Genomic DNA, 14788 nt, shown 5'->3' with positions numbered 1-14788 from the left:
AAATATGCAATACCAAAACATAGGAATTCATAATTTCTCCTGACAATCATGTTTCGTTAGTCGTTAATTTTCTAAAACGGTAACATTAATCAGCTTATTCATATAACAGATCTAAAATTACCCTATCGGAAATCACACAGCTTACATTCAGTTTTTGACTGGTGATTTAATTATTGAACTTATAATTCATTAATTAGCAAATTAATTTCCATGTGGATGCAATAATTACCTCTAGGCATAGGAGATTTCTCTGCCATCATAATTGCTGGAAACACAAGAAAGATGAGAAGAACGCGGTTTTCTTGACGATAGGCATGTTTCCCTGTCTGGTGAAAGAAGTAGTTCCAGTCTTAAAATTGATTCGAATAAGAACAATTCGTTATAATCAGCATAATCAGGACACTTGTTTTTTGTTGCTTTTTTGTTGTTGTTGTTGTTTGTTTGTTTGTTTTTTGTTTTTTGTTTTTTTTGTTGTTGTCGTTGTTGTTGTTTTTGGTTTTTTTTTTGTGTTTTCTGTTTTTGTCTTCGTTTTTTTTTTTTGTCTTTTAGGGCTGCGGGGGAGGAGAGGTGGGGAGAAGATGGATCCCTACTCAGAACTCCCAGACTTTTAAAACTATAGACCTCATGCAAAAATGGTGAAATGGTGAAAAACTCCAGTGAGCCTCATGCAGCGATTGCACGTGATTCATTGGGGAAAAAAAAAGCAATAAAATTTTGACATCTTAGAGTACACAGAAAAAGATAAAGGTCGTGACTGTGCCCCTTTAAAGATGTTTCCTTTGATGTTTGTCATATGACGGATGATTAAGGTTATGATTGCCAAATGGTGGATTTCCCAAAATTACATGAAAGCGCCAAACTTTGAACGAAAAGTAGTCTAAGCTAATACAAGAACATTTATATGAGCTTAAAAGTTACTGTAAGGAAAGTAATTGTTCTTCTTTTAAAGAGGGATTTTCTACTTCTTTTTTTTAAGAACTGACTGTCAAAAATTAAAGTAATAAGTGCTAATCAACTCCATCCAATTGTTTCCCAGATCAATTTCTGTCAAAGTCGATAAGCTTTATGGCGTTTCCTCATAATAGGGTCGAAATTGTTATGATCACATTAGATAAATAGAGATGGATGGATGGATGGATGGATGGATGGATGGATGGATGGATGGATGGATGGATAGATGGATGGATGGATGGATGGATGGATGGATGGATGGATGGATGGATGGATGGATGGATGGATGGATGGATGGATGGACGGACGGACGGATGGACGGATGGATGGATGGATGGATGGATAAATAAAAGTTATCTAGAATAAATTAAGAAATTAAGAAAGCTTTTGATACCGTCAATCACGATATTCTCTTATCAAAGCTGAAATCTTACGGTATTGACAGTATTTCACATAGCTGGTTTTAATCTTACTCAGATTGTCAGAAACAACGATGTTTTGTTTGTGGCTCACTCTCCGATTGTCGGCCAACATCTTGCAGTGTTTCCCAGGGAACAATACTAGGTCCGATCCTATTCCTAATTTATATAAATGATTTGCCTAATTATCTACTGAATTCTCAACCACAAATGTACGCTGATGATACGCACCTGACATTTGCTGCTAAAACAGTTTCGAACATTGAGAGTAATCTAAATGAAGACCTCTCTAGAGTTAACAACTGGCGTACTGCAAATAAGCTTACTCTTAATACATCTAAAGCTGAGTTTATGTTGATTGGATCAAGACAAAGGCTAAGCACATTTGGGGCACCTGTTAGTCAAGCGACTTTTACTAAATCCCTTAGTGTTTATATTGCCCAAAATCTATCTTGGAATGTTCACGCCAACAATTTGTGCAAAAAGATTGCCGCTGGCATCGGTGTGATAAAGCGTTCTAGAGCTTTTGTTTCATTTGATACTCCTCAATATCTCTATTCCCCTTTAGTGTAGCCACATTTCGATTACTGTAGTGAGATTTGGGGTTGCTCCGACAAAACGCTATCCACTAGACTTCAGAAACTCCAAAATCGCGCGGCACGCATTCTATTAAGGGTAAGTTATGACACCAGTTCCGACTCTCTTATCGATAAACTTTGCTGGAGAAAACTGGATAAACAAAGACTAATTAATTAATACAATGGTATATAAATCACTCAATGGATGAGCTCCAAATTATATTTACCTATCGTAGCCGGATGTCTCCAGTTACTCTTTGAGAGGCACCAACGACAATCTTACTATTCCTCTTCCCCATACAAACTTTATGAAAAATAGTTTCAGTTACTCTGGAGCAGTTCTTTGGAATAGCCTTCCTATTGAGCTGCGGCAAGCAAATTCACTTGGGGCCTTCAGGGCTGGCTGCAAACAATACTTCTAGAAATCTATCTACACGGCATTTATGTAAAGCAGGCTCCTAGTCTAAATAGGTTTTGTAATGATAATTCTATTGCATGATCGTAATTTTAGTTTAATGTAGAAATAGTGTTTTTTAAGTCTTGATGAGATGACCGTGTTTAAATAAAGTTATTCATTCATTCATTTATTCATTCATTCATTTATTCATTCATTCATTCATTCATTCATTCATTCGTTCATTCAGCGTCGCACGAACTGACAGAAATTAAAACGCGGCGTTAGAAAAAGAGCTAACGAGGACGAAGGAGTAGTTACCGGAAAAAGAGGAAGAACAGAGAATTATGACAGACTTGGAACGCTTTGGACGACTTCAAACAGTATACTCGTAAAAAATCTTCAGAAATCCATGGAATACCTGAACACGCCTACTCGATCTTACATAGAAAGCGCTGTTATTGATATCGCGAATGCACTTATTCAACAACCCTGCCTCGTGACATTGAACTATCACGTAAAAGTAACGGCAAACGGACCAAATTTTCATAAAACGTTTTTCAAATGGGACCTCTACACTCTAACAAGCTACTCTTGACCACATCTGTTACGACTATTTGAAATATCGTACAGGCAAATTTTCTCTCTGTTTGAAGTCGAAGTCGAAATTATCTACCCCTTGAGTATATCTATCGTTTTCCGTACTAACCCTGGATATCCCAGTCTGCGTAAAATGTTATGGACAGCACCGTGACGCTACTTACTTCGATATGAAAACGGATCAACCCTTGAAAAATACAATACAATCAATTATCTTGAGCTTAGTCTCAATTCACAACTCACTGAGTAGCTGACCTACCTATTTTCAAGCTGATCTTCCAAGCTTCCCAAAAAGAATTGTCTTCTAGATGAATGAGCAGGAGATATGAAGAAAGTGGGGTGGGAATATGCTGACCGCATGGAACTCTGTTATTGGTTGCATATTATGAATGATTATTTACACCTTGTCAATTAAAGTGTTACCTTTTATTGATTTTTAAACTTGAAGCTTTGTAGGTATCAGTCTCAATTCCAGTGCTGTCGCATCCACTCATCCTGAGATAGGAGCTTTCAGTGTCTTTTGATAACTTAAACCAATTTTAATTGCACTGGGATTAAACTGACGAGAAAGTGCACTAGTTATGTATTAATAATAACATTCAAAGCGACGATTCTAACAAAGTCTTGTTTGCTTGTTCGTCGTATTTGTCCAATTGATATACCTAATCCAAATAGTAGACTTACGTCTATTTAAATAGATTTAAGTTTTTCATATGTCTGGCGTCTTATTAGCAGACGACAACGTGTTTGGTCGTTCTCAAGATCCTCTCTTGTCGTTATTATTTTTCAGTATTATTTCATCACACCCAAGTTACGAAGAAAAAAATAAAAGAAAGACTGAAATGAAAGGGGAGAGGAAGCCTTACGAGAAACCATAGAGCTTACGCAATGTTTAAAACACGAGCAGCAGTGTTTTATCGGGATTTAAAACCACAAGGCGCAGCCGAGTAGTTTTAGACCGGATAAAACGCGTGCTGCGAGATTTTTGAACGGCTTCAAAAACTGGAAAAGCACGTGTCAAGAGAGTTCATAACAATGATGCTTCTGTGACGCTGGAAATTAGCATACGAGAAAAACATTAAACACCGCATACTAATAAGGAGGATATCAACCACTGCATGTGACGTTTTATCGACCATATCATTTGATAGGTCAATGGGCTTATGAATTATTAATGAGTTTTTGAAAGAATTTTTCACAACTAATGTTTTGAAGTAACATCCTCTGTGAAAATAAGCATTCATTATTTCCGATCTCTTTGACATGCCATCACTCAGTTTCGGATTCTCTGCCGCAATTGGTAAAATACACTGTATCTTTTTGTCCTTCTCCAGCGCAGAAATTTTGGAAAATCTTACCAGATGTTTGCTACCAGTTTACGACCCGGCCGCTGTCTTTGAATGGCACCTTCTTTTATTCAAATCAATATTTATTTCTTATGAATTGGACTATCCTTGCTTGTTAAAACAAATTATTCAACAAAGCGTCATTAGATGAGTAACAGTCCAAATGCTGCCATTAATTAGTTTTCCAACGTGTCAACCTCCCCGAAGACTGTCACGTGTCGAACACAATCCCTTTGGCGTGTTTTCCTTTACCCCGGCACACTCTCATGTCTCACAAATTGAAACCTTATTAATTACACTGGGCTAAATTCTTACTCACCAGGTACTAAAAACCTATAGGTTTTTTTTTTTAAGTTAATTACCCATCTAAAATATTTTTTAAATCTTTTTAAATCATATCTTCCATGTAAAACCCATGCATCTAATATGATTAGAGATCTTTTACAAAGTAAAACAAACTGTACTTTGTTTATTATTTTTCCAAAGCAATAACCTCCTCAGGGTAAGAATTTGTTAGTTCACTCGCAGCATCCTCTCTTAAGTATTCTGTTCTTTCAGACAGTAAAACGAGTTTTGACTCGTTTTAATAGAATATTGTTAAAGGATATGACCGACGATCGAGAGTGAAAACAGCCAATTTATTTTTCTTCGCAACTTTTAAAGTTCGGTAGTTAGTCTAATATCTCTAACGAAGGAAGTTTCAAAATCTATATGTTAACGCGAAATTTACAGGAAAATGTATTTTTTTTCTTTTTTTGGATAAAAGTTATTATAATCTTTTCATATGTTGACGCCCTGAGGGATATTTCGCGGTATTACACGGGAAATCACTTCGTTTACATCGCGTGTCACCAGTTGCGCTTCAATAGGAAAATCGAGGAGAACAAAGCTAAGAGTCCTTGGATGAAACCCAAAAAGAACACTAGCCGAAGGAAGAAGAAGAAGAAAGAAGCTTTACCTCAAAATAGACGAAAAATCCAAACAGAAGGTGACAAAGGCTCTTGTTTCGCCCAACCGGCGAAGAACCAAATTGAAAACGAGTGAAATAATATTAGAAGAACTACTCAACTCCTACTCACATGTTTGTCGCTAATTAAGAATCTGGGTCTTTCCACAAATTTGGCTTCTTGTACATTTGCAGCGGATTAATTAACGTGAATATTTAGAGGATTTGACCATGCGTTGACGTTTGACTGTTGCATGTCTAGTATTTTTGATCTCAAAGATAATTTCGGCGTTAGTTTAAGTACGATGCCTACTAATGCGAAAGTGTTTTTGCGCGGCTTATGATTATACGGGAAAAACAGATCTTAACAAGGAGAATTGGAATCCAAAAAGAAAATTGGGGGTAACCACACATTTTCAGAGATAATCAAGCAACAATAATTTTTAAAAGCGTTGAAATACAAAACGATGTATGGAATTTTTTCCCAAATTGAAGCGTAGTTAATAATAATAATAATAATAATAATAATAATAATAATAATAATAATAATAATAATCTTTATTGAGGAAATCAATTTCACTAATAAGTGATTTGCAAAAGATTCCTCTGACAAATGCATGGCTATCCCTAATTTTCTTTTCGGGTTCCAATAAACCTTGCTTTTCCCGCGTAGTTAAAAGCTGCGCAAAAAATATCCGTGATTTAGCAGTCACCGCCGTTAAGAAACTCGACTTTCTCGGAACATCCCGAGATGCACAGAACGCATGCGTAATACGAAAAGGAGGCACCGTCCTTAATGGTAACCACTACTTACAATCGCAAATCACGAATCGCGCTTTTTATAAATTTTTAGAAAATAATCAATGATTGCAATGCAAATCTTATGATGTTGTAGTTTAATTCGTTGGTAGTTCTGAGGATGTGTAACATACGCATTATCCTTTATTTAGACATCTTCTTATAGTATTTATATTGTATTTTGTTTGTTTACATTCGAACGCATGATTAATGTCTTCCCCCATCTCCAGCATGGGTCGTGGAGGACAGAATGGAATAAATGCAGTAAACAATCACAGATTGCCACACCTCTTGTTTTATTATTTCTGAAACAGTGCTCACCCTTAATTTACAATATAAGTTGACTATGTATCGAGCGAATGTCACGCTCTTACAAATATATACTGGAAAAGATTACTTGGCACATCAGTGATATCTATTTAGCAATAAATTACTTTAACATAGCCACTTAAAATGCTTTAACTAATTTTTGCCCAAATTGCGAACCATGCTCTCAACTTATCAACAGGGCTTCTGGCAAAGAACAACGGGGAACGGATGCTTATTCCCATATTCCGAAGCATCACAGTTGACGTCATTCCACGACCCCGCGGTGTACAATCCATCCTGGCCCCACATGTGGGTACAGTGCTCACCTACTGGATCGTTAGGCTCCCCAGGATACCATCCGGCGTACCCTCCATCCAGTGGAGTGCCGTCAACCCAATAGTATTTGTTACCATCGCCCTGCTGAAGCCCAAGCCACGCACCCCACCATGGGGCAGCTGTGTTCATCTCCCTCAATAGGTCGTTAACGAAGTCCTGTTCACCGGCTGATCGGATAATGGGGAGACCAGCCCCCATGCCTTGACATCTATTGTAAGCTTCATGCCACAACTTTGTTGGAGTATTTATGAGGTAATAACACGACTGGTGATGTTCATACCAGCCAGCTTGACAACAATCTAAAAAAAAAAATCCAAGTGAAAAAGGTAGTAGAATAGAATCAGTGAAAAGTAAACCTTGCTCCGAAAGGGTGCAAGAGTTTGGGTAGGAGACCAACTGTTTTGGATTTTTTTTTTATTTTGGAGTGATGCCGAGTGCTATTGCAACCTCAAACTGCAATGATAAAACTAGTCATGAACACAAACACACTCATTGCCATACTTGTGTTTGCTTTTTTGCAGATCGTGGCAAAACGTGATACAATGGGGGACGAGTGGCGGCAGCCTGCAGACTATAAGATGTATGTCAGCTCTAAGGCCAACCCAATGCAACACAAAAACTGAAAAATCAAGAATCTTGTTTTTCTTTTTTTCTTTCTGTCTGGCAAATTGTGACACATCTAATGCTAATGATTATTGGAATCACTTAGCTCAATAACAGACTGAACTGGACTCCATCCATTTCAATTCCCATTGACTTTTGTCTTTTTCTATCCACCTCCGCAACTTTAACCGTATCTAGACCGGGGGTTTTTGTTTGTTTGTTTTTTTCGGCCATGACTTTGCAGCTATAGAAGCTATGGCAATGAGGTTTGGAGAATAGAGAGTACGTCCAAAGGTGTTTCCTTTGAGGCCCGCAACAGAAGGTGATAACGTCATATGACGCAGTAATTAAGTCATGATTGCCAAATGGCAGCTGTCTTGCATCCGTCATCTTGTATTTCTGGATAGCTCCGAAACGTCAGGAAAGCGCCGGAATGAAGTGAAAAGTAATCAAAATCAATAAAGGAACACCAATATAAGCTAAAAACAGAAGAAAAGTAATTTTTCTTCAATTTAAAAAGGGATGGTCCATTTTTTGAAGAAACTGCCTGTCAAAACTTGGTTGCCACGGTAATATCAAAGTCAATGAATACTAACCGACCACACCAAATTTTTGCCTGATAAAGTTCCCAAAAAGTCTTGAAGTTTCTATTGTTTGGGCAAATATCGAAAAAGTTATTCATATTGAAAGTGCCCCACCTCCCCCAACAAAACCGGTCTAGAGAGGGTTAAGCCTTTACAGTCAGGTCCAAACCCCTACTCATTTAATCCATTCCTCTATTAAACAACTGATAATACTTCACATATATTCACTTTATACTGGGTAAGACACCACTTACGGAGCGTTCGATTGACCCTAATGCTTCAATGCTTCCTAAAAGAAATGCAAACCTAAATTTAGAACCGTTCACGAGGAGGGCCTTGTTAAAAATGCAACTCTAACTGGACTCCTCAGATCCACAGCTAGTCATGCAACGTTATGTCCTAGCAGGAAAGTAGAACAAATCGATAAGATGCTCAGTGTACTTGATTTTTACTACTCATTTTGACTATTTGAAAATTTTGATTCATCGGCCGCTCACGAATCATCGATTAATTGGATTAGTAGAACTTTCCAAGTTTCCCTAGCTCTAATCACTTCGGTGACCAGCTCGTTTTCCACCACAAAAGCTCAAAAACCTTTTAACGTATGTTTGCAAATTGTTACATTGTTACATTTCTACATTTAATTAAGCAAAGTTAAATGAAATTACCTCTGCGGTTGTTTTTGACGATTTCTTGGCTTTAATGGCAATCGCTTCCGGCAAGACTGTAAGTACAAAACACTGTTTTTCCAGCGACAAGAAAACACTGACTTTTAGGCGAAAAGCAAAAAAACTCAAAATCTGTCTACGCCACTCCACACGCCATCTTGCGCGCGGAACGCGCGACTTAAATTAATTAATGTCCAGTCCTCGCGCGGCGCAAGGCTAAGAGCGCGCGCGGCTAACATGTAAAAATACAACGATAAAGAGTAAAAAGACAGAAATGTCAATGTCAGCAAAACAAGAACGAATTGTCCAAAACACCCCCGCCCGTGACGTGAACCGGGGGGTAACGTCACTCTTTGTCCTCCTCATGGTGCGCTTCTAGTAGGGCCAGCTTTCCAACAGGACGGACACACGTTCCTGACTTCGTGAGGACTTCTGCTGATCTGATAAGGCCATCCGCACTGGCGATTGGTGCCATGACTCGCCCCAAGCGCCACTGCCCTCTGGGTGCATTGTCATCGACGACAAGAACAAGATCTCCCCGGCGAAGGTTCCGTTGTATGTTAGGCCACTTACTGCGCTCAATGAGGTGAGGCACATATTCTCGTCTCCAACGACGCCAAAATTGATCCGCCAGGAATTGACTGTGCCTCCATCTCCGACGTAACGACATGTCCCGCTGGACAAACTCACCCGGTGAAGTATTCACGCTTGCTCGACCGTGCAGGAAGTGGTTTGGCGTTAGAGCACTGACATCAGACGGCGACATACTGCTACCACCATACACAAGCGGACGGGAATTGAGGAGAGATTCAACTTCAGCGATTACGGTGAGAAACGTTTCATCTATCGTAAGCACGTTCCCTAGCATCACTTTCATCGCTCGCTTGGTGGACTTGATCAGAGATTCCCACGCTCCTCCAAACCATGGCGCGGCAGGTGGGTTGAAACTCCATTGGACTCCGCGGGCACTGAGTTCATCCTGGATTTGCTCTTGGTCAAACTCGGCTAGGGCCTCACGTAGCTCACGTTCAGCACCCACAAAATTCGTGCCATTATCACTCAGGATACGTACTGGGTTTCCTCGGCGGGCTTTGAAACGTCGGAGTGCCATGATGCACGAGTCCGTGTTAAGGCTGTGAGTGACTTCAAGATGAACGGCACGCATGTGCAGGCATGTAAAGAGACAAACATATCGCTTCTCTTCTCTGTTGCGACCAACGCGAACTTTGAATGGACCGGCATAGTCTAATCCCACATGCTGAAATGGTGTGCTTACTCCACCGAGTCGTATTTCAGGCAAGTTACTCATCTTCTGGGTCAGCGGTCGCACGCGACGCCGATGACAGAGCGGGCATTTCACGGTACAATTCTTCACCTCCGCACGTCCATGTAAGATCCAAAACTTCTCTCGTAAATGATTGAACACAAGTTCTACTCCCGCATGGATGAGCTTTTGATGATAGTGGATGACAATCATGCGTGTAACATCGTGTCCATGATCTAGGATGATCGGGTGCTTGGCTTCCCAGGGTAGTTCCGCTTGGTCAATTCTTCCACCAACACGTAGGATTCCGTCTACCAACTGTGGATCAAGACTTACGACCCGACTTGTGCGGGGAACAGGGCGTCCTTTAGACAACGATTCTATTTCAGCTGGGAAGCGGTTTCTCTGCGCCCACTTGATCCAGTACAACTCTGCTCCTTTCAGTTCTTCAACAGTCAAGGCTCCTGACTCACGTTGCTCTTTGTTTCGCAGGTTATAACGGAAGCGTAAGATCCAGGCTGTCACGCGGAGAAGCTTTATCCAAGTAGAGTAGGCGGTAAGATCAACAAGTGGTGGGACTGACACCTGCTCAACCCTAAGCACTTTCCTCTTCAGTTCAGCTTCGGCTAGCGGCGGTGCAGACATCGGCACGTCATCAATCGGCCATTCTGATTCGTCAGACTTTAAGAATTCTGGACCTTGGATCCATGTTGATTCTGCCTGAATGTCGCTTGCAGAAGCTCCTCTTGTTGCAAGGTCTGCAACATTCAGTTTTGTGCGCACATGATGCCACTGTGTAGGATCACTCTCAGTCAGTACCTCGGCTACTCGGTTGGCAACAAACGGACTGAAGTTTCTGGGCTCTCCATAAATCCACCAGAGTGCTGTGGTAGAGTCTGACATATACTTGACATCGCGCATGCTCAAATCCAGCTGCTCACAAACGGTCTTTGCAAGGCGCACAGCTAACTGACAACCCATCAACTCTCCTCGCGGGATAGAAATCGTCTTCAGAGGCATGAGACGAGTCTTTGCCATAAGCAGATGACACACAGTCTCTCCATCAGTCGATGTGGCGCGCATGTAGGCGGCCGCGGCACATGCGACTTCCGAGGCATCGCAGAAGAGAACTAACTGCTTTTCCCATATTTTCCCTGGCTGACGGTAGATGTAACGCGGGACAGTAAAGGACTTCAGGGCTGTTATCTCCTCCTCCCACTTGGCCCATTCAGCAGTCATATCCGCTGGCAGCGGGTCGTCCCAACCTAAACCACGAGACCATGTGCGTTGCAGCATGACTTTCGCGCGAATGACGAACGGACTTGCCCATCCCAAGGGGTCGTACAATCCAGCCAATTTCTTGAGAATACCACGCTTCGTATTTTGTGCTGGTGGACGATCAATGTGAGGTAGTGCGAGTCCCAGGCTGTCTGACTTCGGATCCCACCTGATACCTAGAGCTCTGCCAGACGGTAGCTCTCCCGACTCTAGGCAGTTATTAGGAACGGCTCGTTCTGCTTCCGGTACTGTAGCTAACACGTCTGGTGAAGAAGAGATCCACTTGCGCATAGGAAACCCTCCCTTGGCCATGAGAGCTGTGACGTCCTCGCGTAAGGTCACTGCTTCTGTTTCGCTCCCACAAGATGTGTACAAGTCGTCTACAAAAATGTCACGCCTAACCACGGCGGCTGCGGTAGGCCATTCTTCCTGGTTGTCTTCTGTGGTTCGTCTCACAGCGAAGTTTGCTTCACAAGGTGATGACTTGTCTCCGAACACTAGGCAGTTCATCTCGTAGACGTCAGGGGGTCGTTTCGTGTCCATGTCACGCCACAGATATCGGTGATACTTGCAGTCCTCTTGTCTCAGGCGCACGTGGCAGAACATGTCAGAAACGTCTCCGGAGAGTGCGACATATTTCTCACGGAATCTAAGCAGGATACCCGGCAAGTCGTTGTGCAGGCTAGGTCCCGTCTCAAGGCAGTCATTGAGGCAGATTCCTTCATGCTTCGAGGCGGAGTCGAACACAACTCATGGTAATGGCTTGTGAGGCGAGATCACTGGGTGATGGGGTAGAAACCAGCGTTCGCCGTCCATCAGACGTTCCTGCTCAGACAATCTGCGCGCGAAACCCTTTCCTATGCATGCGTCAATTGCTTTTCGGTAGCCTTCCGCTAACTTTGGCTCTCGCTGTAAACGACGCTCAACAGATTCTAACCTTTTTAGCGCAGTATCGTAGTTGTCGGGCAACGGCGGTCTATTGGCTTTCCACAGGAGTCCTAATTCGTACCCAGACCCCACTCTGCGGCATGTCTTGTTTAGCATGTCCATCACTCGCTGTTCCGTGCGTGTGTAAGGCGGAGCTGTCTCCACTCGAACACCAAAGACGTCTATGTCCCAGAACTTTCGCAGTTGATAGTTGACATCATCCTCAGGCTCAATCACTTGCACGCGCAGGATACGCTTTCCCGGGTCACTGGCGGTTGTTGAGACTGGACCGGCGATCACCCAACCTAGTGGCGTTAACTCGGCATATGGCTCCGAATGCTCCCCTCGTCTGACTTCTATCGGTGCCATTAAGGCTGCAGCATCTAGGCCTAGTAACACATCCACTGTCCCGTCACCAAACGACTCAACTGGGACATCACGCAAATGCACATAGTGTTGCTTCACTTCCGGCCAGTTAATAGCATCTACAGGCGCACATATGTTCTTCATGGTCCAGGCATTCACATTTGCCTTTGTCACAGATGGCGCAAAGGGCAGGCGCACTCGCTGCGACTTGACGGTTGTAGTTACTCCTCCAACGGCATCCACAGTTAGGTTCTGCTTGGGACCTTGAATGCCCAGCTGTGCGGCAAACCCGGTTCTTATCAGTGTTGTTTCACTGCCTGTATCCAGGAGTACTAGGCCCATAATAATCTGCCCCGAGTCACTTACGAAAGGGACGGTCACAGTTTTCAATGCGACCTTACTGGTACCGGTCAAGTTTCCCTGTGCTTTACCGCAACGGACTCCTTTATTCTCTGTCGGCAACTCTACGATCTGCGGTTCTTGCGGTTTCAGCCCCTCTTTAGGCTCAGTGGCATGTAGCAAATAGTGATGTCCCTTTCCACATGAATCAACACCACATCTTGAGGACAGGCGACACTGGCGACGCTGGTGACCACGTTTCAGGCAGCCGAAACAGACCTTTCTGGCTTTGACAATGTCCCAGCGTTTGTCTATGGTGGCCGCAAGGAACGTCGGGCATTTGACCTCAGAATGATCTCTTTCACACAGCGAACATTTTACTGGCAACGAAGCGGAACTAGTGGTCGTGATCATAGTTTGATATCTTTGCGGCCTTGACTGTGTCTGCACTGAGTCTCTACTAAAACTGCTCTTTGCGGGACTGGCTGGTTGTTCGTTGTACCGTTCGCGCTTTCGCATCGTTTTGGCACGCGCCTGCGCCCATTCGGCTAAACCACTGACATCCTCAGAGACCTGTTCGCGCTCAATTTGTCGCACCCATTCATCCTTCTCCCTTGCCGGCAACTTGCGAACTAACTGCGTGCAGAGAGGGATGCTAAGTAGCTCGTGTCTAAAATCGGGGCGGTCTAAGGCAAACACAGCTGCTTGTAATGCGTCGGCAAAGCGTTCAAATCCTTCACGATCTTTTTCCTTAATGTCTGGCCAATTGGTTATGCGACGCAGGTGTGCATCTACGACTTCACGGGGGTCCCCATACCTCTCAGTTAACAATTTTACGGCTTTCTCATAGTCCCCTGGCTCCCCAGTCAAACAGGCAATTACACTTCGGACCTTATCGCTGAGGGAGTTGTTCAAGTGAGCCAGCTTGATCGGACCCGATAGAGCTCTGTTTTGATGAACGAGCGAGCTAAAAATACCCCAGAAATATGGCCACTTATCAGGGTCCCCCTCGAAGGTCGGGACTTTAACACCTTTGAGTCCACTTCCCTTATTAAACTGGAACTCCCCCGACAGGACTGGAGAACTTTCGGCTTTATTTACATTGCTGGAATGTGCTTCGAGAGTCTGGGTCTCAGTTTTCCTTGTTTCAGCGAGGTAATCTGACACTTCGCCCAGAACTTCATTAACATTATATTCTAAATCTTCCAGCCACATACCATCAGTTTCAATGGACTCCGGGGCAATGTCTTCTAGTTTTCCTGTCAGATCCCGGGCCTTATCTCTCGCTTCTTCGATACTTTTAGCAAATTGACATACCTTTGAAACGCTGCCCTTCTCAGCGATCAACTCCTTGATACGATTTGTACTTTTCGTCACAGTTGACTCGACAACAGACCTCTTTGATCGGCATTTTTCAACTTCGCTCACCTCTGGCATCTTTTAGACGTTGAATCTGACTCCGTTATTCGGCTGTAGTGTGGCTAAAATCTGGCGGCAACTCGGCTAACTATCCGTCTGTAATTCGGCTGATATCTGGCTGCAACTCGGCGAATGTCCGGCGTAAATTTCGGCTAAAATGCGGCGGCAACTGGCTAAAATCCGGCTCGAAGGACCAAACTGTTTTTGACGATTTCTTGGCTTTAATGGCAATCGCTTCCGGCAAGACTGTAAGTACAAAACACTGTTTTTCCAGCGACAAGAAAACACTGACTTTTAGGCGAAAAGCAAAAAAACTCAAAATCTGTCTACGCCACTCCACACGCCATCTTGCGCGCGGAACGCGCGACTTAAATTAATTAATGTCCAGTCCTCGCGCGGCGCAAGGCTAAGAGCGCGCGCGGCTAACATGTAAAAATACAACGATAAAGAGTAAAAAGACAGAAATGTCAATGTCAGCAAAACAAGAACGAATTGTCCAAAACAGCGGTTTACAGGTTTCGTAGCCTCGCTCGCCAATGGCAACGTCATAAGGAGAAGAAAGTGCACTGTTTTCTTGAAAGACATCGTTGATTTTTCTGAGACAAAAAATAATTGCGGGATGGTTGTTATATCAATTAGCTGTTAGGAAAGCTTAGCACTGAT

At 42.9% G+C, this 14788-nt stretch overlaps 3 protein-coding genes and 1 pseudogene across 3 annotated transcripts; 1 reads left to right on the top strand and 3 right to left on the bottom strand.

Annotated features, from left to right (window-relative positions):
* The first annotated feature begins 1721 nt into the window (after window positions 1-1721).
* LOC146459780 (uncharacterized) lies at window positions 1722-2370 on the top strand (annotated as a pseudogene).
* Window positions 2371-6533: 4163 nt separating this feature from the next.
* LOC146459779 (pulmonary surfactant-associated protein A-like) lies at window positions 6534-6875 on the bottom strand. Its single transcript, XM_085089041.1, has one exon. The coding sequence runs from the start codon at window positions 6873-6875 to the stop codon at window positions 6534-6536; it is 342 nt and encodes a 113-aa protein (XP_084945167.1).
* A 2003-nt stretch (window positions 6876-8878) lies between these two features.
* On the bottom strand, window positions 8879-11680 carry LOC146459778 (uncharacterized). Its single transcript, XM_085089040.1, has one exon. It carries the CDS (start codon window positions 11678-11680, stop codon window positions 8879-8881), a length of 2802 nt encoding a protein of 933 aa, XP_084945166.1.
* A 144-nt stretch (window positions 11681-11824) lies between these two features.
* On the bottom strand, window positions 11825-14143 carry LOC146459777 (uncharacterized). The gene has a single exon (XM_085089039.1). It carries the CDS (start codon window positions 14141-14143, stop codon window positions 11825-11827), a length of 2319 nt encoding a protein of 772 aa, XP_084945165.1.
* Between the last annotated feature and the right edge of the window lie 645 nt (window positions 14144-14788).

This window comes from Pavona decussata, unplaced genomic scaffold, assembly GCF_977016875.1.
Source record: "Pavona decussata unplaced genomic scaffold, jaPavDecu1.1 SCAFFOLD_217, whole genome shotgun sequence".
Classification (NCBI taxonomy): domain Eukaryota; kingdom Metazoa; phylum Cnidaria; class Anthozoa; order Scleractinia; family Agariciidae; genus Pavona; species Pavona decussata.
The sequence above is the reverse complement of the archived record's forward strand: the minus strand, read 5'-3'. Positions and strand labels throughout refer to the sequence as shown.